The following is a 27040-nucleotide window of genomic DNA, read 5'->3' on the forward strand; positions in this document are numbered from 1 at the left end:
AGGCTGCTCAAGGAAGCCCTACCATTATTTAATGCTTCGATCTTAAATATGATCAATCTATCTTTATTAGTTGGCTATGTACCACAGGCTTTTAAGGTGGCAGTAATTAAACCATTACTTAAAAAGCCATCACTTGACCCAACTATCTTAGCTAATTATAGGCCAATCTCCAACCTTCCTTTTCTCTCAAAAATTCTTGAAAGGGTAGTTGTAAAACAGCTAACTGTTCATCTGCAGAGGAATGGTCTATTTGAAGAGTTTCAGTCAGGTTTTAGAATTCATCATAGTACAGAAACAGCATTAGTGAAGGTTACAAATGATCTTCTTATGGCCTCAGACAGTGGACTCATCTCTGTGCTTGTTCTGTTAGACCTCAGTGCTGCTTTTGATACTGTTGACCATAAAATTTTATTACAGAGATTAGAGCATGCCATAGGTATTAAAGGCACTGCGCTGCGGTGGTTTGAATCATATTTATCTAATAGATTACAATTTGTTCATGTAAATGGGGAATCTTCTTCACAGACTAAGGTTAATTATGGAGTTCCACAAGGTTCTGTGCTAGGACCAATTTTATTCACTTTATACATGTTTCCCTTAGGCAGTATTATTAGACGGCATTGCTTAAATTTTCATTGTTACGCAGATGATACCCAGCTTTATCTATCCATGAAGCCAGAGGACACACACCAATTAGCTAAACTGCAGGATTGTCTTACAGACATAAAGACATGGATGACCTCTAATTTCCTGCTTTTAAACTCAGATAAAACTGAAGTTATTGTACTTGGCCCCACAAATCTTAGAAACATGGTGTCTAACCAGATCCTTACTCTGTATGGCATTACCCTGACCTCTAGTAATACTGTGAGAAATCTTGGAGTCATTTTTGATCAGGATATGTCATTCAAAGCGCATATTAAACAAATATGTAGGACTGCTTTTTTGCATTTGCGCAATATCTCTAAAATTAGAAAGGTCTTGTCTCAGAGTGATGCTGAAAAACTAATTCATGCATTTATTTCCTCTAGGCTGGACTATTGTAATTCATTATTATCAGGTTGTCCTAAAAGATCCCTGAAAAGCCTTCAGTTAATTCAAAATGCTGCAGCTAGAGTGCTAACAGGGACTAGAAGGAGAGAGCATATCTCACCCATATTGGCCTCTCTTCATTGGCTTCCTGTTAATTCTAGAATAGAATTTAAAATTCTTCTTCTTACTTATAAGGTTTTGAATAATCAGGTCCCATCTTATCTTAGGGACCTCTTAGTACCATATCATCCCAATAGAGCACTTCGCTCTCAAACTGCAGGCTTACTTGTAGTTCCTAGGGTTTGTAAGAGTAGAATGGGAGGCAGAGCCTTCAGCTTTCAGGCTCATCTCCTGTGGAACCAGCTCCCAATTCAGATCAGGGAGACAGACACCCACTCTCACTTTTAAGATTAGGCTTAAAACTTTCCTTTTTGCTAAAGCTTATACACTCAACAAAAATATAAATGCAACACTTTTGTTTTTGCTCCCATTTTGTATGAGATGAACTCAAAGATCTAAAACTTTTTCCACATACACAATATCACCATTTCCCTCAAATATTGTTCACAAACCAGTCTAAATCTGTGATAGTGAGCACTTCTCCTTTGCTGAGATAATCCATCCCACCTCACAGGTGTGCCATATCAAGATGCTGATTAGACACCATGATTAGTGCACAGGTGTGCCTTAGACTGCCCACAATAAAAGGCCACTCTGAAAGGTGCAGTTTTATCACACAGCACAATGCCACAGATGTCGCAAGATTTGAGGGAGCGTGCAATTGGCATGCTGACAGCAGGAATGTCAACCAGAGCTGTTGCTCGTGTATTGAATGTTCATTTCTCTACCATAAGCCATCTCCAAAGGCGTTTCAGAGAATTTGGCAGTACATCCAACCAGCCTCACAACTGCAGACCACGTGTAACCACACCAGCCCAGGACCTCCACATCCAGCATGTTCACCTCCAAGATCGTCTGAGACCAGCTACTCGGAAAGCTTCCTGAAACAATCGGTGTGCATAACCAAAGAATTTCTGCACAAACTGTCAGAAACCGTCTCAGGGAAGCTCATCTGCATGCTCGTCATCCTCATCGGGGTCTCGACCTGACTCCAGTTCGTCGTCGCAACTTCGCACAGCCATTGAAGAGGAGTGGACCAACATTCCACAGGCCAATATTGACAACCTGATCAACTCTATGCGAAGGAGATGTGTTGCACTGCATGAGGCAAATGGTGGTCACACCAGATACTGACTGGTATCCCCCCCCCCCCCCCCAATAAAACGAAACTGCACCTTTCAGAGTGGCCTTTTATTGTGGACAGTCTAAGACACACCTGTGCACTAATCATGGTGTCTAATCAGCATCTTGATATGGCACACCTGTGAGGTGGGATGGATTATCTCAGCAAAGGAGAAGTGCTCACTATCACAGATTTAGACTGGTTTGTGAACAATATTTGAGGGAAATGGTGATATTGTGTATGTGGAAAAAGTTTGAGATCTTTGAGTTCATCTCATACAAAATGGGAGCAAAACCAAAAGTGTTGCGTTTATATTTTTGTTGAGTATAGTTAGGGCTGGATCAGGTGACCCTGAGCCATCCCTTAGTTATGCTGCTATAGACTTAGACTGCTGGGGGGTTCCCATGATGCACTGAGTGTTTCTTTCTCTTTTTGCTCTGTATGCACCACTCTGCATTTAATCATTAGTGATTGATCTCTGCTCCCCTCCACAGCATGTCTTTTTCCTGATTCTCTCCCTCAGCCCCAACCAGTCCCAGCAGAAGACTGCCCCTCCCTGAGCCTGGTTCTGCTGGAGGTTTCTTCCTGTTAAAAGGGAGTTTTTCCTTCACACTGTTGCCAAGTGCTTGCTCACAGGGGGTCATTTTGACCGTTGGGGTTTTTCCGTAATTATTGTATGGCCTTGCCTTACAATATAAGGTGCCTTGGGGCAACTGTTTGTTGTGATTTGGCGTTATATAAATAAAATTGATTGATTGATTGATAAAATATTCTTGAATTCTGAAAGGTAATTGTTTATTTTTCCCTTTATGCATCAACTGAACAGTCTTAAATTAAATCATATCATAAAGTTTTAATATCTTTGATTTAATAAACAACGGATTGGTATGATCCCGAAACCCTGAATTGTGAATTATTCTTAATGCTCTTTTTTGAAGGATGAATAATGGTTGTAATGTAGTTTTATAGTTATTACTCCAAACGTCAGCACAGTAAGTCAAGTAAGGTGCAATCAATGCACAGTACAGAGTGTGTAGTGATTTACCATCTACCATCTGTACTTTGCATTATTTAATACTACAGTACTTTTAGAAACTTTATTTTGGATATGTTGAATATGCACTTTCCAGTTAATTCTATCATCAATAATCACACCTAACAACTTAGTCTCCTTGACACAATCTATATTTACCCCAAGTATATTTAACTGTATTTGTACATCCTGTTTATAATTTCCAAATAACATCATTTTAGTTTTAGACCAATTTAATGACAGTTTGTTCATGTCAAACCAACTCTTCAACTTTTCATTTCAGTTCTCAAATCAAAAAATAATTGCTGCAGAACTGTTGTGTGGGCCGCTGAAGAGGAGGTACTGCTGGCCCACCACCACAAGATGGCGCCCTGCTTGAAGTGCGGGCTTCAAGCACGAGAGAACGTCGGAGCGACCAGGAGTGACAGCTGTCACTCATCCACTACTCATCACCACCACCATAAAGGCCGGACTGCAACTCCACCTCCCCGCCGAGAAATCAGCTACCATTCAGGTAACTTCTCTGCTGACTTACAAAGTAATAATCTGAACTTCTTTGCAGCCGTTTTCCTGTGGTGTGTCCTTATCTGTGGGATTGGCGTTTGGTGTGATCAGCGATGGCTTCGCCTCACACCCCAAACCAGATAAGTGGTTAAACAGGAGCTGCACGAGTGTGTGATTGGAGGTGGAGGTGCTCCCTCCTAACTAAACACTGACTGTGGGATTACTGAGTGTGCAAACTCACACTCATCAGGACTGTCTCTGTTCTCTGCCAGCAGTACCGGGTCTGACTGCTGACGACAGCGGCCACCTGGGGCGCAGGGCTTGGCGGCTCCGGTGTTCTTCAGCTCCGTTGGTGGTGGAAGCTGTGTGGGATCCGGCTCTTCTCTCGCCAGGCGTCTTCTATCGTCGAGCCTGCCCACACGTCACCTGGTGTATGATTGACAGTCACCATATTGTTATTGTCTATACGTCGTTGTGCGCTTCACAACATTAAATTGTTACTTTTGGCTTATCCATTGTCCGTTCATTAACGCCCCCTGTTGTGGGTCCGTGTCACGACACTTTTACAACAGGATTTCTCGGCCAGCGTCATGGATCCCGAGGGGCGTCAACCATCGCTTGAACAGCCAATGGAAGAGCGAGGTGCACAGGCGCCAGCAGGAGGCGTGTTGGGTGAGCTGCAGCACATCTTAACCGCCTTTACCGCTCGGTTGGACTTAGTTACCGAGCAGAGCAGTGTTCTCAATCGTAGGATGGAGGCTCTCACCGCCCAGGTGGAAGCGCATGCTCAGGGCGCTGCTGCAGCACCTCCTCCTGCTGACCGTGTGCCAGAAACAGACACTCCGCTGGTCGTTCAGCGAACCCCCCCACCTTCCCCTGAAGCATACATAAGCCCTCCGGAGCCGTACGGAGGCTGTGTGGAGATGTGCGCGGACCTCTTGATGCAGTGCTCGCTCGTCTTTTCACAGCGTCCCGTCATGTACGCGTCAGACGCTAGCCGGGTGGCTTACATTATAAATTTGCTTCGAGGAGAGGCACGCGCCTAGGCTACTGCGCTCTGGGAGCAGAATTCACGGCTCCTAACGGTTTATACTGAGTTTGTGAGGGAGTTCCGACAGGTGTTCGACCACCCTCATAGAGGCGAGACGCTTCAAGTGTGCTGCTGTCGATACGGCAGGGGCGTCGGAGTGCAGCGAAGTATGCAGTCGACTTCCACATCGTGGCAGCGTGAGCCAGCTGGAATGCTGTTGCGCTCCGCGCCGCCTTTGTAAACGGACTGTCTCTGGTCTTTAAGGAGCACCTGGTGGCGAAGGACAAGCCGCGGGATTTAGATGGGCTTATCGACCTGGTTATACGGTTAGACAACCGATTAACAGAACACCGACGGGAGCGAGACGAAGGGCGTGGTCAGGCACAAGCCGTCCCTCTTCCTCCCGGGTCCAAAAGGGAGCCGACTTCCCCACGCTCCGCTGCCAGGGCTCTCCACGTGACGACAGCTCCCCCTGCTGACGTTGCTAGGGAAACGAGCAGGGCTAAAAAGCGATCAGATCAGAGACAAAGGAGGCTGATCCGTGGAGAGTGTTTTCTCTGCAGCTCTACCGAGCACACACAGAGAGAATGCCCCAAACGGTCAAAACAGCAGCACTCGTCATTAGAGACTGGGCTAAGGGTGGGTCACAACACCCATGTGGGGAGACCCCGACGATCTGCACGTATCCCAGTCACGATCCTGAGTGGGGATCTAACCCTTCACGCCCCAGCACTGGTGGACACGGGGTCGGAGGGGAATCTGCTGGATAGCAGATGGGCAAAGGAGGTTGGGCTCCCTCTAGTGGCCTTACCGTCACCATTGTCGGTGCGGGCACTAGATGGCACCCTTCTTCCACTAATCACACACCAGACACAGCCAGTGACATTGGTGGTGTCTGGGAATCACAGGGAGGAGATTGTGTTTTATGTCTCACCTCCCGAGTGATTTTGGGTTTTCCATGGGTGTTAAAACACAATCTCCGGATTGATTGGTTGTGGTTCAGTGGAGCGAAACCTGCCACCGGGAGTGTTTAGGATCCTCGGTTCCACCCGGTGTGACAGCTAAGGAGGAGGTTTTAGTCCCCCCCAATCTGGCGGCGGTGCCAGCCGAGTACCACGACCTTGCTGACATCTTCAGCAAGGATCTGGCACTCACGCTGCCCCCGCACCGTCCGTACGATTGTGCCATTGATTTGATACCGGGCGCTGAGTACCCGTCCAGCAGGCTGTACAACCTCTCACGTCCGGAACGCGAATCAATGGAGACCTACATCCGGGACTCGTTAGCTGCCGGGTTGATCCGGAACTCCACCTCCCCGATGGGTGCTGTCTTCTTTTTTGTGGGTAAGAAGGACGGCGGACTCCGTCCATGCATTGATTACAGAGGGCTGAACGAGATCACGGTTCGCAACCGATACCCGTTACCTCTGTTGGATTCAGTGTTCACACCCCTGCATGGAGCCCAAATTTTCACGAAATTGGATCTTAGGAATGCTTATCACCTGGTTCGGATCCGGGAGGGAGACGAGTGGAAGACGGCATTTAACACCCCGTTAGGTCACTTTGAGTACCTGGTCATGCCGTTCGGCCTCACCAATGCGCCCGCGACGTTCCAAGCATTGGTTAATGACATCTTGCGGGACTTCCTGCATCGGTTTGTCTTCGTATATCTAGACGATATACTCATCTTTTCTCCGGATCCTGAGACCCATGTCAAGCGTGTACGTCAGGTCCTACAGCGGTTGTTGGAGAACCGGCTGTTTGTGAAGGGCGAGAAGTATGAGTTCCACCGCACTTCTTTGTCTTTCCTGGGGTTCATAATCTCCTCCAACTCCGTCGCCCCTGATCCGGCCAAGGTTGCGGCGGTGAGAGATTGGCCCCAACCAACGAACCGTAGGAAACTACAACAGTTCCTCGGTTTTGCAAATTTCTACCGAAGGTTCATCAAGGGCTACAGTCAGGTAGTTAGCCCCCTGACAGCCCTGACCTCCACAAAAGTCCCCTTCACCTGGTCGGATCGGTGCGAAGCCGCGTTTAGGGAGTTGAAACGCCGGTTCTCGACTGCACCGGTTCTGGTGCAGCCCGATCCCAAGCGCCAGTTCGTAGTTGAAGTGGACGCCTCTGACTCAGGGATAGGAGCCGTGCTATCCCAGAGCAGGGAGTCTAACAAGGTTCTCCATCCATGTGCCTACTTTTCCCACAGGTTGACCCCAGCTGAACGGAACTATGACGTCGGCAATCGGGAACTTCTTGCAGTGAAGGAGGCTCTTGAGGAGTGGAGACACCTGTTAGAGGGAGCATCGGTACTATTTACGGTTTTCACGGACCATCGGAACCTGGAGTACATCCGGACCGCGAAGCGTCTGAACCCCAGGCAAGCCTGCTGGTCGCTGTTCTTCGGGCGTTTTGACTTCCGGATCACCTACCGCCCCGGGACAAAAAACCAACGATCTGACGCCCTGTCCCGGGTGCATGAAGAGGAGGTCAAGACCGAGCCGTCAGACCCCCCTGACACCATCATCCCCGAGTCCACTGTCGTGGCCACCCTTACCTGGGGCGTGGAGAAGACCGTCCGGGAGGCCCTGACACGGAGCCCGGACCCGGGGACAGGTCCGAAGGACAAGGCGTACGTCCCACCAGAGGCCAGGGCTGCGGTCCTTGACTTCTGTCACGGTTCCAAGCTCTCCTGTCATCCAGGGGTGCGAAGGACCATGGCAGTGGTCCGGCAGCGCTTCTTGTGGGCGTCTATGGAAGCCGACGTCCGGGAGTATGTCCAGGCCTGCACCACCTGTGCCAGGGGCAAATCCGACCACCACAAGGCCCAAGGCCTCCTCCAGCCTCTGCCCGTGCCTCGTCGCCCCTGGTCTCATATTGGCCTGGACTTTGTCACGGGCCTCCCGCCGTCCCAGGGCAACACCACCATCTTAACGATAGTGGACCGGTTCTCCAAGGCGGCCCACTTCGTGGCCCTCCCGAAGCTCCCGACGGCCCAGGAGACTGCAGACCTCCTGCTCCACCACGTCGTGCGTCTGCATGGGATTCCATCAGACATTGTCTCGGATCGTGGTCCTCAGTTCTCCTCCCAGGTCTGGAGGAGTTTCTGCAGGGAACTGGGGGCCACCGTCAGTCTCTCATCTGGGTACCACCCCCAGACGAATGGGCAGGCAGAGCGGACGAACCAGGAACTGGAGCAGGCCCTCCGCTGCGTGACCTCCACGCACCCGACGGCCTGGATTGACCATCTGGCCTGGATCGTGTACGCTCATAATAGCCAAGTCTCATCTGCCACCGGCCTCTCCCCGTTTGAGGTGTGTTTGGGGTACCAGCCCCCATTGTTTCCACTGGTGGAGGGAGAGGTCGGGGTGCCCTCGGTCCAGGCCCATCTGAGGAAGTGCCGTCGGGTGTGGCGTACCGCCCGCTCTGCCCTGCTCAGAGCCCGGACGAGGGCTAAGGCCCATGCAGACTGCCGGCGTTCCCCGGCCCCTGCATACCAGCCCGGGCAGGAGGTCTGGCTATCCACTAAGGACATCCCCCTGCAGGTGGAATCCCACAAACTCAAGGACAGGTACATCGGACCTTTTCCCATCCTCAAAGTCCTCAGTCCGGCCGCAGTGAAGCTGGCAGCTTCAGCTTCACTGCGGATACACCCCGTGTTTCATGTGTCAAGACTCAATCCCTGCCATACCTCACCACTGTGTGCCCCGGGACCAGCGCCGCCTCCTGCCCGGATCATTGACGGGGAGCCCGCGTGGACGGTACGCCGGCTCCTGGACGTCCGTTGAAAGGGCCGGGGGTTCCAGTATCTGGTGGACTGGGAGGGTTATGGCCCCGAAGAGCGCTCCTGTGTGAAGAGGAGCTTCATCCTGGACCCTGCCCTCCTGGCCGACTTCTACACCCGTCACCCGGACAAGCCTGGTCGAGCGCCAGGAGGCGCCCGTTGAGGGGGGGGTCCTGTTGTGTGGGCCGCTGAAGAGGAGGTACTGCTGGCCCACCACCACAAGATGGCGCCCTGCTTGAAGTGCGGGCTTCAAGCACGAGAGGGCGTCGGAGCGACCAGGAGTGACAGCTGTCACTCATCATCCATACCAGCTGTCACTCATCCACTACTCATCACCACCACCATAAAGGCCGGACTGCAACTCCACCTCCCCGCCGAGAAATCAGCTACCATTCAGGTAACTTCTCTGCTGACTTACAAAGTAATAATCTGAACTTCTTTGCAGCCGTTTTCCTGTGGTGTGTCCTTATCTGTGGGATTGGCGTTTGGTGTGATCAGCGACGGCTTCGCCTCACACCCCAAACCAGATAAGTGGTTAAACAGGAGCTGCACGAGTGTGTGATTGGAGGTGGAGGTGCTCCCTCCTAACTAAACACTGACTGTGGGATTACTGAGTGTGCGAACTCACACTCATCAGGACTGTCTCTGTTCTCTGCCAGCAGTACCGGGTCTGACTGCTGACGACAGCGGCCACCTGGGGCGCAGGGCTTGGCGGCTCCGGTGTTCTTCAGCTCCGTTGTTGGTGGAAGCTGTGTGGGATCCGGCTCTTCTCTCGCCAGGCGTCTTCTATCATCGAGCCTGCCCACACGTCACCTGGTGTATGATTGACAGTCACCATATTGTTATTGTCTGTACGTCGTTGTGCGCTTCACAACATTAAATTGTTACTTTTGGCTTATCCATTGTCCGTTCATTAACGCCCCCTGTTGTGGGTTCGTGTCACGACACTTTCACAACGGGATTTCTCGGCCAGCGTCATGGATCCCGAGGGGCGTCAACCATCGCTTGAACAGCCAATGGAAGAGCGAGGTCAACTGAAAATCTTTGGTGGAAGTTGAAGAAAATGGTCCATGACAAGGCTCCAACCTGCAAAGCTGATCTGGCAACAGCAATCAGAGAAAGTTGGAGCCAGATTGATAAAGAGTACTGTTTGTCACTCATTAAGTCCATGCCTCAGAGACTGCAAGCTGTTATAAAAGCCAGAGGTGGTGCAACAAAATACTAGTGATGTGTTGGAGCGTTCTTTTGTTTTTCATGATTCCATAATTTTTTCCTCAGAATTGAGTGAGTCCATATTTTTTTCCCTCTGCTTGGTCTAAAAAAGTAACAGTTACTGACTGCCACAATTTTTTTTTTCCTGATTTCTTATAGTGTTTCTTAAAGCCAGAAAGTTGCCATTTGAAATGACTTTAGTTTTGTGTCATGTCTGTGATCTGCTTTTTTTCTACAAAATTAAACAACTGAATGAACATCCTCCGAGGCCAGTGATTCCGTAATTTTTGCCAGGGGTTGTATTATAGCAGGTGATTTTAACCATGCAAACCTGAAGACAGCACTCCCTAAATTACACCAACATGTTAAGTGTGCTACTAGGAGATAACACTCTGGACAAGGTGTTTTCCAACATTAAGCTGGGCTACAGGGCAATGCCTCTTCCACATCTGGGCCAGTCTGACCATCTGTCCTTGTTGCTAATCCCTGCATATGCCCCCCTCAGAAAAACTGCTCCCATCATTACAATGACTGTTGCTGCATGGCCAGAGGGTGCCTCCCAGCAGCTGCAGGACTGCTTTGAGAGGACCAACTGGGGGGGTTTTGAACATCATGACCTGGAGGTGTTCACGGACAGGGTTCTGTGCTTCATCAAACACTGCATAGACACTGTCACAGTGAACAAATATATCCGGGTCTACCCCAACCAGAAGCCCTGGATGACAAGGAGGGTCCAGTGGCTGCTGAAGGAGAGGAACACCGCCTGGAGGTCCGGAAATAGCGACCGCTACAGCACTGCCAGAGCCAACCTGAAGAGGGGCATCAGGGAGGCCAAGGTGGACTATAGGAGGAGGATAGAGGACCACCTGAGCAGCAACAACAGCAGGCAGGTGTGGCAGGGAATTCAACATCTAACCAACTACAGGACCAACCTTGGAGTTGCTGAAGGTGACCCCGGGCTGGCTTAGGAGCTGAACAGCTTCTTTGCCCGTTTTGAGGTCGCAGTGTCAGAGGTGGCACCACAACATGCCCATTCAGCCAACAGCAGCGTAAACGTCATTGTGGAGGAACATGAGGTGAGGCGTGTGCTGCGGGCTGGAAGGCCACTGGTCCTGATGGTGTCCCTGGACGTGTGCTGAAGGACTGTGCAGACCAGTTGGTTGGAATTTTCACAAAGATCTTTAATCGGTCCCTGGCACAGTCCATTGTTCCACCCTGCCTGAAATTCTCAACCATAGTCCCCCTTCCCAAGAAACCCCACATTTCAGGGCTTAATGACTACCGACCAGTGGCACTAACACCAGTGGTGATGAAGTGCTTTGAGAAACTGGTCCGTAGTCACATCATAGCAGCCCTCCCCCCCAGTATTGATCCCCACCAGTTTGCCTATAAGGCAAACCGATCCACAGAGGACGCTGTAGCCATAGCACTCCACACTGCACTTTCCCACCTGGAGCAGCAGGGGAGCTATGTGCTAATGCTCTTTGTGGATTATAGCTCTGCTTTTAACACCATCCTCCCTCATAGGCTGGTGGCCAAGCTGAGGGACTTGGGGCTGCCACAAAATACCTGTATGTGGATTCACAGCTTCCTGTCTGACCGTAGACAAAAGGTTAGAGTAGGCCATTTTACATCCATGGCCCTAAGCCTCAGCACCGGCTCTCCCCAGGGCTGTGTGCCGAGTCCTTTACTCTACTCCCTTTATACACACGACTGTTTACCTGTCCATCACAGTAACACCATTGTGAAATTCGCTGATGACACCACGGTGGTGGGGCTCATCTCCGGGGGGGGGGGGAGATAAATCGGCTTGCAGAGAGGAGGTGGAGCAGCTCTCAACATGGTGTAAGGCTAATAACCTGCTCCTCAACACAGCAAAAACTAAAGAACTCTTCATTGACTGCAGGAGGAAGAAAATGGAGGTCACACCACTATTTATAAACAGGGACTGTGTGGAGAGAGTAGCAGACTTTCGCTTTCTTGGAGTACATATTGAAGAAGGCCTGTCCTGGAGAGTGAACACCACTGAGCTGCTGAAAAAGGCCCAGCAGAGACTGTACTTCCTGAGACTACTCAGGAGGAATAACATAACACAACATCTGCTGGTGACCTTTTACCATGCCTGCATAGAGAGCATTTTGACATACTGCATGGGCATATGGTATACAAGCTGCACAGTGGCTCAGAGGAAAGCGCTCCAGGGGGTCATCAGTACCGCCCAAGGGATTATCAGCTGCCCTCTCACCACACTGGAAGAGCTACACCGTGACCGTTGTTTCAAAAAAGCTAAGAACATTATCAAGGACATACACCATCCAGGTCACTCCCTGTTTGAATTGTTACCATCAGGAAGAAGGTACAGGTCACTGAATGCAAGGACAAACAGACTCAAACACAGCTTTTATCCTTCTGCAATAACTATCCTCAATGCCATTAGAGGATAGTAACAGTGTGACTGTGCCAACTATGTATGTGGAGGTGTGTGTGGTGTGAATGTATGTATTTATGTATGCATGTATGTGTGTGTATGTATTATGTATGTATGTATGTGAACTAGTAATTTAAGTTTTTAAATAGTTTTTATATATTTATATACATAGGGATGTTGCACCGACCGGAGAGCATTTTAAAATTTCGTTATATATATTGCAATGACAATAAAGACCTATTCTATTTATGCTGATGCAGATTTAAAAGATCAATATGTATATCTCCACATACAAATACTCGCTTATTACCCTTCTGTGGAAAATATTTCTCAATCCAGTTTTGAAATTCTTCAATTTTTGAGCCAGCAACACTATAAATACAACTAATAATTATATTTTTACCAATTCCCAAACATATTTCAATTGTGATACATGCCAAAAGATTTTCTGTAAGTGCAATACTGCACTTATTGTATTGTTCCTCAGTATAATACTGGCAATTACTACTTACAGAAGAATAAAAATGATTGTCTGGGTCAATCTCATATTCCCAATCTTGAATATATGATGTTCAGCATACTGAAAAGGTTGTAATTCTTGTTCAGAAGTAAATTCAAAAGGATCAGCTGTCATCATAAAATAAAAACAATTAACATCAGACTCCAGCATAATGTAAACATAAGTATACCATGGAATTCATTGCCCCCAATTAATCGTACTCATGTTCTTTTAACAACACAGAGATAATCATTATTAAACCAAACAAATACCCATCATTTAAATCTTTCCAAATCTGAAAGTTCTCTTATCACTATGACTTTAGCTTCTTCCGGTGCTCCATTTATCTTAATTATCACTTTACAATTTCTTGTCCAAGTTGCCTGAATTTTTTGTTGCTTCCAGAGGATTCTAGCTTCTCTTGCTATATCAGCATTTTTCTTCATCAAGTGTTTGTTAACGTACACGTTTGTTCCTCTAAATTTTCTGGCCTGCCTCAACAAATCATTCTTAATTTTCCTGTTTGCTGATAATAGTTGGTTTGGCTTTGTTATCCTTCTTTAGTAATGAGTGACAATCTGCAGTGTCACTGTTATTAATGTGGATGTCCTTCAACGAAAAAAACAAATCATGATCTGCTGCTCCAGGGAATGTGTTTATTCCTGCGTTTCATCCATAGTTCTAGCGCTGTTAGCTGCTACCCTGGCGTATGATTAATGTCTAGTGTTCAATCCTGTTACAATAACATCATCCATTCTGGAGTACTGTTCCAACTCGTCCACTCGTTTTTCCAAAAATCTAATTTTGTTGTCTTTTTCTTGCATCAGTTTTCTCAGCTCACATACCGCCTTCAACAAACCCAGTAATTCATTGTTTTTTAACCACATCACTCAATTCTTCCGACATAAAGTTCAGAGACTGTTTTATCTCTTCTAGTTCTTCTCCACTTATTACTTTTTTAGGTGCATGATAAACAAACCTATGCAGCCACGGCAGGCTGCACAACCTGATGAGGTTGTGGTATCCTGGTCTTCACATCGGTATGGTGGAAGCGGAGGATGAGCAGGACAACCTTGTGCCAGGGGCTGAAGCCAGCACACACAGCTTGCTGACATCCAGCATGTGGCAGGTGGCCAGAGTCGTGTTCTGCCCTAAATGTTGCTTCTTTTTATAACTTTAACCAAGTTGGCTTTGCTGATAAGGTTTGACCTGTGATGCTTTGAACATCACTGTGAAGAACTGCGGTTCCAGGGTTGTAGAACGTTGATGCTGGAGTATCTCTGGCTTTGACAGGATGGCTGTTAACATGTCCGATAACTTATGCTGACTGGAGTTTGACCCAGTCTGACTTTCAGAAAAAATCTTTGACGTATGGTGAAACATTGAGGACTGGAAGAGAGACTCCAGACCTTCCACCGAAATTCCAGGACACCTCCCCAGTGAAGTTGTAAGATAAGATCAATGTACCAACAGTTCTCTGTTTATTTGGGAAGACAGTTCACAAAAGCAAGCAAGAATGTATTTTATTCTAGTGTGAATTAACTTTGAAGCCATATTTGTGATGATACAATGATGTAACAGTATTAGTATGACACACCCAACGTGTCAGCTGCAGATCACACACTGGTTGGGATAGGACCATCGATTTCTATTTACTCACTAGATGGAGGATCTGCTCATTCGCTGGCCGTTGCCAGAGCGCTGCCATCTTGGGTAGCGTCTGACAACCAGACATAAATAGAAAACGATGGGCATGATGAATGTTTTCAAGAGCGTTTTCCGTGCTGTTACATTTATTCAGACTCAGTCCCACATTTGTTCAGCCGCTATTTGTCCAAACAAATACAGAAGAGGATCAGACTATTTATATAATAGACTTGAATGAATTTGTTCATCCCAGTCCAGATGTTTTGAAGAGTTCACCTGGAATTATGAATTTTGTTTATACTATCCTGACCGCTGAAGTCATTATCAAGATAGAGAATAATTCCATCAGTTTGTCAAAGAGAAATGTATTTAAACACATCATGTCAGCCACAACATGAGATACTCGTCTGATCCTTAATTAATTTAATTATGAAGTTAAGTTAAAAATGGGAAATAATCAGGGGAGAAAGTAAGAGCTTTGCATGTGTCATATTAAAGATATTAATATTAAAGTCTGCGCTTAACCCACCTGCAGCGCTGCTTTCACGGAGCGCTCAAATAAAATAAATAAAACAAAACAGCCACGCCTGGTCGGCCAGTTTTGTCGGTACTAAAGTTTTCCCCTTAACTCCTATCATGTGCACTCCACTCCAGCGGGATCTGAAAGCATCATGGAGTGTATCATAGAGAAATTAATCTCTTATATTAGTAGCAGAATATAGTGACTGTCATCTCACCCATCAAATTGAGAGAAAAACCATTTCCATTATACAGTATGTATTTACTCTTACAGAAAACCTCAGGATGGAAAACCCGGTGGAAAAGAAAAACTAGAGGCTAATTAAGAAGGGATAAATTGAGACTTATGAGAGTGAGACTTCTAATTGAATTGTGAAATGATTGGTGAGGTATTTATTACGAGAAAGCATTCAGGCAATAAAACTGAAGTCACTACTTTACAGAATACAGATTGACACAAAAAATAAATCATTTTCTGACCTTTATTCAGCAATTTTAGTAATTTCTCCACATCATTAATATTACATATAATACATAGTTATGAAAGTTCACTCCACAATGCGTTTCTGTGAAGGCTCTCAGTTGTCCAGGTGGTTTCCATAGTAGATAAGCTTGAATCTTCAACTGGACTGGGTTGCTTGATGCGAGGACGTTTCACTTCAAATCACAGAAGCTTCCTCAGCTAAAATTCTTGCTCTGGTAGTCTGACTTCTGTCTTGAGGTGAAATGTCCTCACGTCAAGCAACCCAGTCCAGTCGAAGATTCAAGCTTCTCTACTCCACAATGCGATATTGCTCATCTTGTCTGACGCTTTGTAGCACAGGATCATACGATCATCAATGTGGACACCGATTTGTGCACCAGCTACCCGCATTCTTATGCTATTCGGTGTTGCAGTCACTTTGGTCTGACCACATTCGACACCCAGTCGGGACGTTCTGGACGCATTCGTGTTGCATTCGGGTGCCACTTGGGACGTTCTGGTCGCATTCGTGTTGCATTTGAGTGCCACTTGGGACATTTGGATGGCATTCGTGTTGCATTCATATCCCACTGGGGACATTCTGGGGCATTCCAGGTGCTTCCTGCCTCATTTGTGCCACATTCTGGGCATTCTGGCAGCTTTGGTGTTGGCTAGCCATTGCGATATATCGCTCGATCCCGTACAGATTGTTTTGAAAATCCGCTTCTTTTATCTGCTCCTCAAATACTGCCTTTTTCCTCCTGCCCCACTTCTCATGCCTTGAGTAAGCGAAGCAGTAGAAGATCATTTTCTTCTCCTCAATGGTCCAATTTACAGTGGCGTAGTTTCGTAGATTTCTTTTGGCCCTTTGAGGCTGTTGCTGCTGGAGTCCAGGATCTGAACTGTTCTGATCTGGTGGGTTATCCAGCTGAGTGCTCCCGCAGAAGAGATCATTCTCTGCAGCACCAGGAGAAGTTGCTTTCCTCACACACCCTGGTGCCTAGGCGTGATTTGGGGACCTTTTTATCCTTGGAGACATCCGGCCAGTATAATTTATCATTTTTCGACTTTTTCATATTTGCTTTGTGGACTTTTTAGCTGGGGTTTGTTTTCATTGAAACATCCTCATACAGAGATCTCTCCCCACAAACCCTCTTCACAGTGGGACCGAGGACACTTGAGGCAATTGTCCAGCAGGAACTCCAAACCCACCCCCAGTAGGAACTCCAAACCCACCCTTATAAAACTGATTGATTGCTTGGGATGCTGTGCGCATGTTTAGACTGCAGTCAGGATGCACTTCGACCGCCATTCGGTATTTTTCCACCTTGACCGCACCGCAGATGTTTGGAACATGAGCTAAACATTCGGGCCAGCTGTACGAATGTGTTCAACTGTTTGAAATGCACTCAGAATTCAGTCTGAGGTTTTGGAATTCACCTCGACTGTTCTGGAATGTGGGTTGAATTTTCATTTCAATGGCGTTTGGGCTCATTCGACCTCTAGTGTGACGGGGGTATTACTTTTTCTATATATTCCTCCATGAGAACTATGTGGGGTGAATTTTTTTTTCTTATTTCTTAGTTTAAGATGTTTTAAGTCATAAAGTTCTGTATAATTGTGGGCATGATGGGTTTTTGTGACAGTGACTGCGCCCAGCGTCTCCACCTCTCGTGGTGCCTTTAGCTCATAGTCTGCTGGCAGAGGCTGATAGCAGTTATGCTGTTGTGTCTGTTTGGAATGTTTTATAACAAACACCTGGACTCTGTCTTGTTGCAGTGAAACATCCTAGCGGCTCACCTAAGATGTCTCTGCTGTCAAACTCTCATTGGATTTAATGTTGCATGCTAATGGTGTTAGTACTTTTAACAGCTATTGGTAGCTTCATCCATTTGCTTCATTCAGTGTATGATTACTGAGAAAATAAGCGGCTCATGACTTTTAATGTCCACAACAAAGTAAACCATTAATAAAAAATATGATTTAATTAACACCCAAACCAAGGCTGGCCTGTTAGCGTAGCTCACCCCAAAGAGAGGGGTGTGTTCAGGCTTCTTTTATCACACACTGAGCCACCCAAATCTGCCTCTTTATGCATTAATAGGTTCATTACCCCTGCTGCTGCCCAGACATGAGCTTCATATCTGCTGCTCCAGATGTGTATAGAAATCCTACGGGTGACGTCACACAGACTTTGTCTTGAATCGATCCAGTCTGTGCATACTACACCAGTGGATTAGGGCAATTTATTACAATTTAAGTGAATGTGAGAGTTCCAGTTTAATCCACCAGCAAGTCCACATCAAGGGTTTTTTTTTATGTTCCTGGACTCCAGTGGGTTGGGTTAATCAGTCAGGACTAAAAAAAAAAAGTGTGGATAAGATACAGCTCATCATCTAATTTCCAATGGAGGCAAAGTTTGTTTGTTTGTTTGTTTGTTGTTTGGTAAAAAAATAAATAAATAAAAATTTAGAGATAATTTGTTTAATTGAAACCATTTAGAAATATTATGTAAATCAGAGTAAGTACAGAGAAATTGTGATGTGACAGAAATAAAGCAGTTTCAACCAAATCTATTGGGTATCAGGAGGATAATGCTGCAGGAATTAGGAACAGCAGTGGCCCTGAAATAGACCCCTGTGGGATCCTGCATCTTCTAATGGCCCACCGGAAGTCCATTCATTAATATCAACAAACCATTGTTTATTATGATATTTATATTACTGTAGATGTGTAAGCATTTGTAAATAATTACACTAAGGATTCAAGGATTCTTTACTGTCAAACCATATATGCTTTCACATGACATGATACAAAATTAGGTTTCAAAAGGTTCCGGGGGTTAAATAAACTAAAACTAGACTAGTAAGTCCCTTCGACTGCTCCCTTGTTTGCACTCGGGGTCGCCACAGGAAATCCAGTGTTGATCTGCATGTTGAATTGGCACAGGTTTTACGCCGGATGCCCTTCCTGACGCAACTCCACATTACATGGAGAAATGTGACAGGGGTGGGATTTGAACCTGGAACCCTCTGAACTGAAACCAAGCACATTAACCACTTGGTCACCACCCCTGCAAACTAAAACTAGACTAGGAAATAGAAATAGAAATAAATAAGAGCAAGAATAAAATAAAATAAAATGAATTGAAAAGCAAACCAGAGTGCAGGATTTTTTAGAGTAAGATATCACGATTAACAGCATCAAAAGCTTTGGATATATACAGTTGGAAGCGTGGACATTTCAGGAGGATTAGACTTCCTAAATCCATGCTGGGTTCCATGTGGGATGATTCACTTAATAAGATTTTTCACCACTATGTTTAAACCAAGTTTTCCACAATCTTTGAAAAACCTGAAAGGATGTAATTTTGTTCGACCATAATTGTTGAAGGTCTCAGGATTTAAGCTCAAGAACTACTTCTTCGATTTTAAAATCTTCTGATTTTGTTCCATTTTATGAAGATTCAATAAATATGTGGGTTAGTAGTTTGATAATGGAGGAACTAATGATGTCATCATGAGCAGGAAAGGAGAAGGATAGGACTAGGGTAGGAACCTTTTAAGATCTCAGAAGGAGAAAGATGGGAACCTGTGAGAACTCAAGAGAAGGGTAGGAACCTATGAGAAATCAGAAGGAGAAATGCAGGAACATGTGAGAAATTAGAAGGAGAAGGTGAGGAACCTCTAAGAACTCGTAATAGTTGTTTTGTACAGACTTAAATACATGCTATATTGTGCAGTTGAACAGGTGTACCTAATGAAATGGGCGGTCAGCAGAAGAAACTTTCTGAATGCACTTTGTGTCCATCTTTGTTGTCATTCCAAGGTTAAGAGCCAGTGATATCATGGAGCCCAACCTAACCTACGTGTACCCTCATACCCGGGTGCAGTCTCTGGTCAGCATCCTGCGCACCACTGTCTACCATGCCTTCCCTGTGGTCACTGAAAACCGGCAGAATGAGCAGGACTTCATGAAGGGCAATATCCTGGTCAGCAATAACATTCACTTTAAGGTAAAAATTTAATATTTTTAGCCATCTCTGCCGTGCCTCACATCCAGAGGGACACACAACAAATGAGGAAAGATTTAGTGTCTGCAAGAAGGTCTTTTTAAATCCAGAAATAACTACTGATGGATACACTGATTTGCTCTTACAACCCCAATTCCACTGAAGTTGGGACGTTGTGTAAAATGTAAATAAAAACAGAATACAGTGATTTGCAAATCCTCTTCAACCTATATTCAATTGAGTACACCACAAAGACAAGATATTTAATGTTCAAACTGACAAACTTTATTGTTTTTGTGCAAATAGTTGCTCATTTTGAAATGGATGTCTGCAACACGTTTCAAAAAAGCTGGGACAGTGGTATGTTTACCACTGTGTTACATCACCTTTCCTTCTAACAACACTCAATAAGCATTTGGGAACTGAGGACACTAATTGTTGAAGCATTGTAGGTGGAATTCTTTCCCTTTCTTGCTTCAGTTGTTCAACAGTCCGGGGTCTCCGCTGTCATATTTTGCACTTCACAGGGATGCTTATTCGCCGTCTTTGGACAGTTTTCCGTCTTTTTGTAAATTCTTGCCGTCTGAAAGAAATGCAGGGCTGTGAAAAATCTGCAGATCTGCGAAATTCCGCAGATTTCATTGGGGGGTTTACTCTGTAATCGTGATCGTCACTGAGTTTTTAAAATGTCTATCGCAAAGTGTTATTTTTTCACGACATCGCGCAAGTTTTATAAGACCACCGCGGCCCGCGGAATCAGTGTCCTCAGAGAAAAAAAAGCCTGGCTGTTGCGACAGATGTCATAAAGCGAGACTGGTTGGTTGCTGTGGCAACACTGTGTGTCTCCTGCGCGAAGCTTAAGCTAAACGTAGCATGTGGATATCGCAAACCTTTAGAGTTCTAACGTTTTTAAAAAAAAGATGTGTGCAGCGTGTCTCTGTCACGGACCGTCGTCGGACAGAGAGAAGATGGCGAGAAAGACTGTTTGAACAAGTCTGATAAGGACAAGAATCCGTGGAATTGTCGCTGGCTTCATGAACACACCTGAAAGATAAAAGAAAAGGGAAAAGTGAACTGTGCCCTCAGAAAACACGGTAAGAATTTTTCTCTCTCTGGAAAATAAACATTGTGCTGTTCAAACAGGATTTTAGACAAGATTATGTGACTTTTTTCATTAATCTAGACTTTCTTTCATTGGAAAAAAAAGACTGTGGCTTTGAATGGATTTAGATGAATTTACACAAGAACGTGGTTTTTTTTTGCTATAAGGTATGTTAATCAAGGTATGTAAATCAATAAATTTCTGTATAAAATTGAAAAAAAAATTCAGGTTCAGATTCTTAGAGGGTTTTGGGCTCAGACTGAGATGGATAATTTAAACAAACTTAACATTTCATTGTTGTGCATTATTGAATGAATAATAGTAATCGAGTGGCTTCAGTATTATGGTATGATAATATGATATGATATCTCTTTATCTAGTCTGAAAGCAATTATGAAGTTATTTATAACATGATAGTTGAGAGTTATGATTTTTAATTGCCTAGTCTTTGAGCCCAATCAAAAACAAACTAAAGTTTTTATCAAGATTTAGCTATATTTGTATACTATTGTGTTGTTATATTCTGTACCTGCTCCTACAGGATGGCACAACATGCATTCAAAAGCCACATGTTGTGCCATACTGCATGAGATCACAAGAGAAATTTAACAGCTGATCCAAATTTAGCCCAAAGAATGCACCAGAATGCACCACAGGGCACTTATATTCTCAAAATTTATTTGGGGGGGGGGCATCCCCCCCAGACCCCCCTTAGTTTTCCAAATGCCTACAGCGGTCTTGCTGTCTTGAATATTATAGATGAATCACATTGCTCTCTTTTTTTTTCTCCTAAGCATCCATGACTTCATAATGCGCCACACATTTTCAATGGGCGACAGGTCTGGACTGCAGGCAGGCCAGTCTAGTACCCGCACTCTTTTACTATGAAGCCACATTGTTGTAACACGTGCAGAATGTGGCTTGACATTGTCCTGCTGAAATAAGCAGGGACGTCCCTGAAAAAGACGTTGCTTGGATGCAACAGTTTCTTTTTCCTCTTTTGTCCAGAGGACATGACGTCCATGATTTCCAAAAACAATTTGAAATGTGGAATCATCAGACCACAGCACAATTTTCCACTTTGCATATGTCTATTTCAAATGAACTTGGGCCCAGAGAAGGCAACAGCGTTTCTGGATGCTGGTGATGTATGGCTTTCACTTTGCATGGTAGAGTTTTAACTTGGATTTATAGATGTAGCGACGAACTGCGTTAACTGACAATGGTTTTCTGAAGTATTACTGAGCCCACGCGGTAAGATCCTCCAGTGATGTCGGTTTTTATTGCAGTGCCGCCTGAGGGATCGAAGGTCATGAGCATTCAATGTTGGTTTTCAGCCTTGCCGCTTACATGTAGAAAGTTGTCCAGATTCTCTGAATCTTCTGATTATATTATGGACTGTAGATGACATGGACTCTCTTCACTTCACTTGTCAGCACATTACCATTTGCATCCTTTATCATCCGAACTTTGCTGCTCATCCTTTCCAGCTCGGTCCCTTTGTCTGGCCAATCTGTTGTTTGTACAAACAGGATGGCAGTTTGAGAGTTTTCAGTTGGAGGATTATCAACCTTGCTCAAGGGCAGCTTTTGTTGTGGAGTATTTTAGGCCACTTCACTGTTACTTTCTGACATCAGTTTCTTCAGAAGTATACTGTAATATTTGATATCTTATTTATTCTCAGGGCTGTGTGCTATCAAAGAATAATGGTTTATAAACGGTCCCATTCAGAAATCCAATATTGTATCCCGGGCGGGGGAGCAGCGGCGTCGGTGTCAGTCCATGAAGTCATATCCATCCAGTGAGCTGAGAAATGTCTGTGACGAGCAAAGTGTTGCTGTGGAGCCAACTGACGAGGGGGAGGACCTGCTGCAGCAGATGTTGGATAGGAGGTAGGACATCCCCCTTCAGCCATATGACCTTCAGTCATGAAAAACCTTCATTCTGAGCATGATGCTGTAATGTGACATGTTGGCTGGTCTACAGCCTGCAGACCATTTGGAATCCTGAAATTATAATGGTTGATATTTTAATCTTCTTGTTTGGTTGTAATTTGAAGTTCTTGTGTTTGCAGGCAGTACATTCTAGGTAGCGGTGCCAAACCTTGATAAATGAGGAAGGTAAAGTTTGTCAAATCTCACCCATATGGGGTGTGCAGCCAGTACACTTTGAGTACCGTCCCCAAGTCTGGATAAATGAGGAGGGTTGCATCAGGAAGGGCACCCTCCTTTAAAAAAAACAAGCCAACCCAAACATGCAGAACACAAATCGAATTTCCATACCGTATCAGACGAGGCCCAGGTTAACAGCGACCACCATTGACCACGGGACATTGAATGTTGGCAGTATGACTGGTAAAGGGAGAGAGCTGGCTGATATAATAAAGTACACATATTGTGTGCGCAAGAGACCAAGTGGAAGGGATGTAACAGCAGTAGCATAGGAGGGAGGTTTAAGTTGTTGTATCATGGACAGGAAGAGAAATGGTGTTGGGGTCATTTTAAAGGAAGAGTATGTTGCATATGCCCCACAGGTAGGTTGTGAGATGGAGAAAGAGCTGATGAGGATGTAATGGGTAGATATGGTATCAAGGACAGGAATGTGGAAGGATAGATGGTAGTTAATTTTTCAAAAGATGGAAATGGCAGTGGTGAATACTTACTTTAAGAAAAAGGAGGAGTACAGGGTGACATATAAGAGTGGAGGAAGGTGCACACACGTGGACTACATTCTTTGTAGGAGATGCAGCTAAAAGAAATTGGAAAAGGAAAGCATAAGGAGAAAGAGGTTGGCGAAAAAGAATTGGGATAATCGGAGAGATGATGAAAGTAGACAGGAGTACAAGGAGATGTGGTGTAAGGCGAAAAAAGAAGCAGCAAAAGCTAAGGAAAAGGCATATTGTCAGATGTACAAGAAGATGAATAGTAAGGAAAGAGAAAAGGACCGATTGACCAGACAAATGGACAGAGCTGAAAAGGATGTCAATCAATCAATTTTATTTATATAGCGCCAAATCACAACAAACAGTTGCCCCAAGGCGCTTTATATTGTAAGGCAAGGCCATACAATAATTACGTAAAAACCCCAACGGTCAAAACGACCCCCTGTGAGCAAGCACTTGGCGACAGTGGGAAGGAAAAACTCCCTTTTAACAGGAAGAAACCTCCAGCAGAACCAGGCTCAGGGAGTGGCAGTCTTCTGCTGGGACGGGTTGGGGCTGAGGGAGAGAACCAGGAAAAAGACATGCTGTGAAGGGGAGCAGAGATCAATCACTAATGATTAAATGCAGAGTGGTGCATACAGAGCAAAAAGAGAAAGAAACACTCAATGCATCATGGGAACCCCCCAGCAGTCTAAGTCTATAGCAGCATAACTAAGGGATGGTTCAGGGTCACCTGATCCAGCCCTAACTATAAGCTTTAGCAAAAAGGAAAGTTTTAAGCCTAATCTTAAAAGTAGAGAGGGTGTCTGTCTCCCTAATCCGAATTGGGAGCTGGTTCCACAGGAGAGGAGCCTGAAAGCTGAAGGCTCTGCCTCCCATTCTACTCTTACAAACCCTAGGAACTACAAGTAAGCCTGCAGTCTGAGAGCGAAGCGCTCTATTGGGGTGATATGGTACTATGAGGTCCCTAAGATAAGATGGCACCTGATTATTCAAAACCTTATAAGTAAGAAGAAGAATTTTAAATTCTATTCTAGAATTAACAGGAAGCCAATGAAGAGAGGCCAATATGGGTGAGATATGCTCTCTCCTTCTAGTCCCCATTAGTACTCTAGCTGCAGCATTTTGAATTAACTGAAGGCTTTTCAGGGATCTTTTAGGACAACCTGATAATAATGAATTACAATAGTCCAGCCTAGAGGAAATAAATGCATGAATTAGTTTTTCAGCATCACTCTGAGACAAGACCTTTCTAATTTTAGAGATATTGCGTAAATGCAAAAAAGCAGTCCTACATATTTGTTTAATATGCACATTGAATAACATATCCTGATCAAAAATGACTCCAAAATTTCTCACAGTATTACTAGAGGTCAGGGTAATGCCATCCAGAGTAAGGATCTGGTTAGACACCATGTTTCTAAGATTTAATAAAAAATTCAATAAATTCAGTTTTATCTGAGTTTAAAAGCATGAAATTAGAGGTCATCCATGTCTTTATGTCTGTAAGACAATCCTGCAGTTTAGCTAATTGGTGTGTGTCCTCTGGCTTCATGGATAGATAAAGCTGGGTATCATCTGCGTAACAATGAAAATTTAAGCAATGCTGTCTAATAATACTGCCTAAGGGAAGCATGTATAAAGTGAATAAAATTGGTCCTAGCACAGAACCTTGTGGAACTCCATAATTAACCTTAGTCTGTGAAGAAGATTCGCCATTTACATGAACAAATTGTAATCTATTAGATAAATATGATTCAAACCACCGCAGCGCAGTGCCTTTAATACCTATGGCATGCTCTAATCTCTGTAATAAAATTTTATGGTCAACAGTATCAAAAGCAGCACTGAGGTCTAACAGAACAAGCACAGAGATGAGTCCACTGTCTGAGGCCATAAGAAGATCATTTGTAACCTTCACTAATGCTGTTTCTGTACTATGATGAATTCTAAAACCTGACTGAAACTCTTCAAATAGACCATTCCTCTGCAGATGAACAGTTAGCGGTTTTACAACTACCCTTTCAAGAATTTTTGAGAGAAAAGGAAGGTTGGAGATTGGCCTATAATTAGCTAAGATAGTTGGGTCAAGTGATGGCTTTTTAAGTAATGGTTTAATTACTGCCACCTTAAAAGCCTGTGGTACATAGCCAACTAATAAAGATAGATTGATCATATTTAAGATCGAAGCATTAAATAATGGTAGCGCTTCCTTGAGCAGCCTGGTAGGAATGGGGTCTAATAGACATGTTGATGGTTTGGAGGAAGTAACTAATGAAAATAACTCAGACAGAACAATCGGAGAGAAAGAGTCTAACCAAATACCGGCATCACTGAAAGCAGCCAAAGATAACGATACGTCTTTGGGATGGTTATGAGTAATTTTTTCTCTAATAGTTAAAATTTTATTAGCAAAGAAAGTCATGAAGTCATTACTAGTTAAAGTCAGCCTGGCTACAGTGCTGAAAAGAAACCTGGGGTTGTTCTTATTTTCTTCAATTAGTGATGAGCAGTAAGATGTCCTAGCTTTACGGAGGGCTTTTTTATAGAGCAACAGACTCTTTTTCCAGGCTAAGTGAAGATCTTCTAAATTAGTGAGACGCCATTTCCTCTCCAACTTACGGGTTATCTGCTTTAAGCTGCGAGTTTGTGAGTTATACCATGGAGTCAGGCACTTCTGATTTAAAGCTCTCTTTTTCAGAGGAGCTACAGCATCCAAAGTTGTCTTCAATGAGGATGTAAAACTATTGACGAGATACTCTATCTCCCTTACAGAGTTTAGGTAGCTACTCTGCACTGTGTTGGTATATGGCATTAGAGAACATAAAGAAGGAATCATATCCTTAAACCTAGTTACAGCGCTTTCTGAAAGACTTCTAGTGTAATGAAACTTATTCCCCACTGCTGGGTAGTCCATCAGAGTAAATGTAAATGTTATTAAGAAATGTGATCAGACATAAGGGAGTTTTCAGGGAATACTGTTAAGTCTTCAATTTCCATACCATAAGTCAGAACAAGATCTAAGATATGATTAAAGTGGTGGGTGGACTCATTTACATTTTGAGCAAAGCCAATTGAGTCTAATAATAGATTAAATGCAGTGTTGAGGCTGTCATTCTCAGCATCTGTGTGGATGTTAAAATCGCCCACTATAACTATCTTATCTGAGCTAAGCACTAAATCAGACAAAAGGTCTGAAAAGTCACAGAGAAACTCACAGTAACGACCAGGTGGACGATAGATAATAACAAATAAAACTGGTTTTTGGGACTTCCAATTTGGATGGACAAGACTAAGAGTCAAGCTTTCAAATGAATTAAAGCTCTGTCTGGGTTTTTGATTAATTGATAAGCTGGAATGGAAGATTGCTGATAATCCTCCGCCTCGGCCCGTGCTACGAGCATTCTGGCAGTTAGTGTGACTCGGGGGTGTTGACTCATTTAAACTAACATATTCATCCTGCTGTAACCAGGTTTCTGTAAGGCAGAATAAATCAATATGTTGATCAATTATTATATCATTTACTAACAGGGACTTAGAAGAGAGAGACCTAATGTTTAATAGACCACATTTAACTGTTTTAGTCTGTGGTGCAGTTGAAGGTGCTATATTATTTTTTCTTTTTGAATTTTTATGCTTAAATAGATTTTTGCTGGTTATTGGTGGTCTGGGAGCAGGCACCGTCTCTACAGGGATGGGGTAATGAGGGGATGGCAGGGGGAGAGAAGTTGCAGAGAGGTGTGTAAGACTACAACTCTGCTTCCTGGTCCCAACCCTGGATAGTCACAGTTTGGAGGATTTAAGAAAATTGGCCAGATTTCTAGAAATGAGAGCTGCTCCATCCAAAGTGGGATGGATGCCATCTCTCCTAACAAGA

General features: G+C 44.6%; 1 protein-coding gene across 1 annotated transcript in view; it reads left to right on the forward strand.

Moving 5' to 3' along the window:
* Nucleotides 1–27040, forward strand: part of clcn6 (chloride channel 6) — a 192142-nt gene that overhangs the window by 158162 nt on the left and 6940 nt on the right. Inside the window, exons 18-19 of the mRNA XM_034173132.1 lie at nt 19216–19402; nt 22233–22393. Coding sequence (XP_034029023.1) covers nt 19216–19402; nt 22233–22393 — 348 coding nt within the window. The remainder of the gene's footprint in view (nt 1–19215; nt 19403–22232; nt 22394–27040) is intronic.

Source organism: Thalassophryne amazonica, chromosome 6 (genome assembly GCF_902500255.1).
Source record: "Thalassophryne amazonica chromosome 6, fThaAma1.1, whole genome shotgun sequence".
NCBI classification, from domain to species: domain Eukaryota; kingdom Metazoa; phylum Chordata; class Actinopteri; order Batrachoidiformes; family Batrachoididae; genus Thalassophryne; species Thalassophryne amazonica.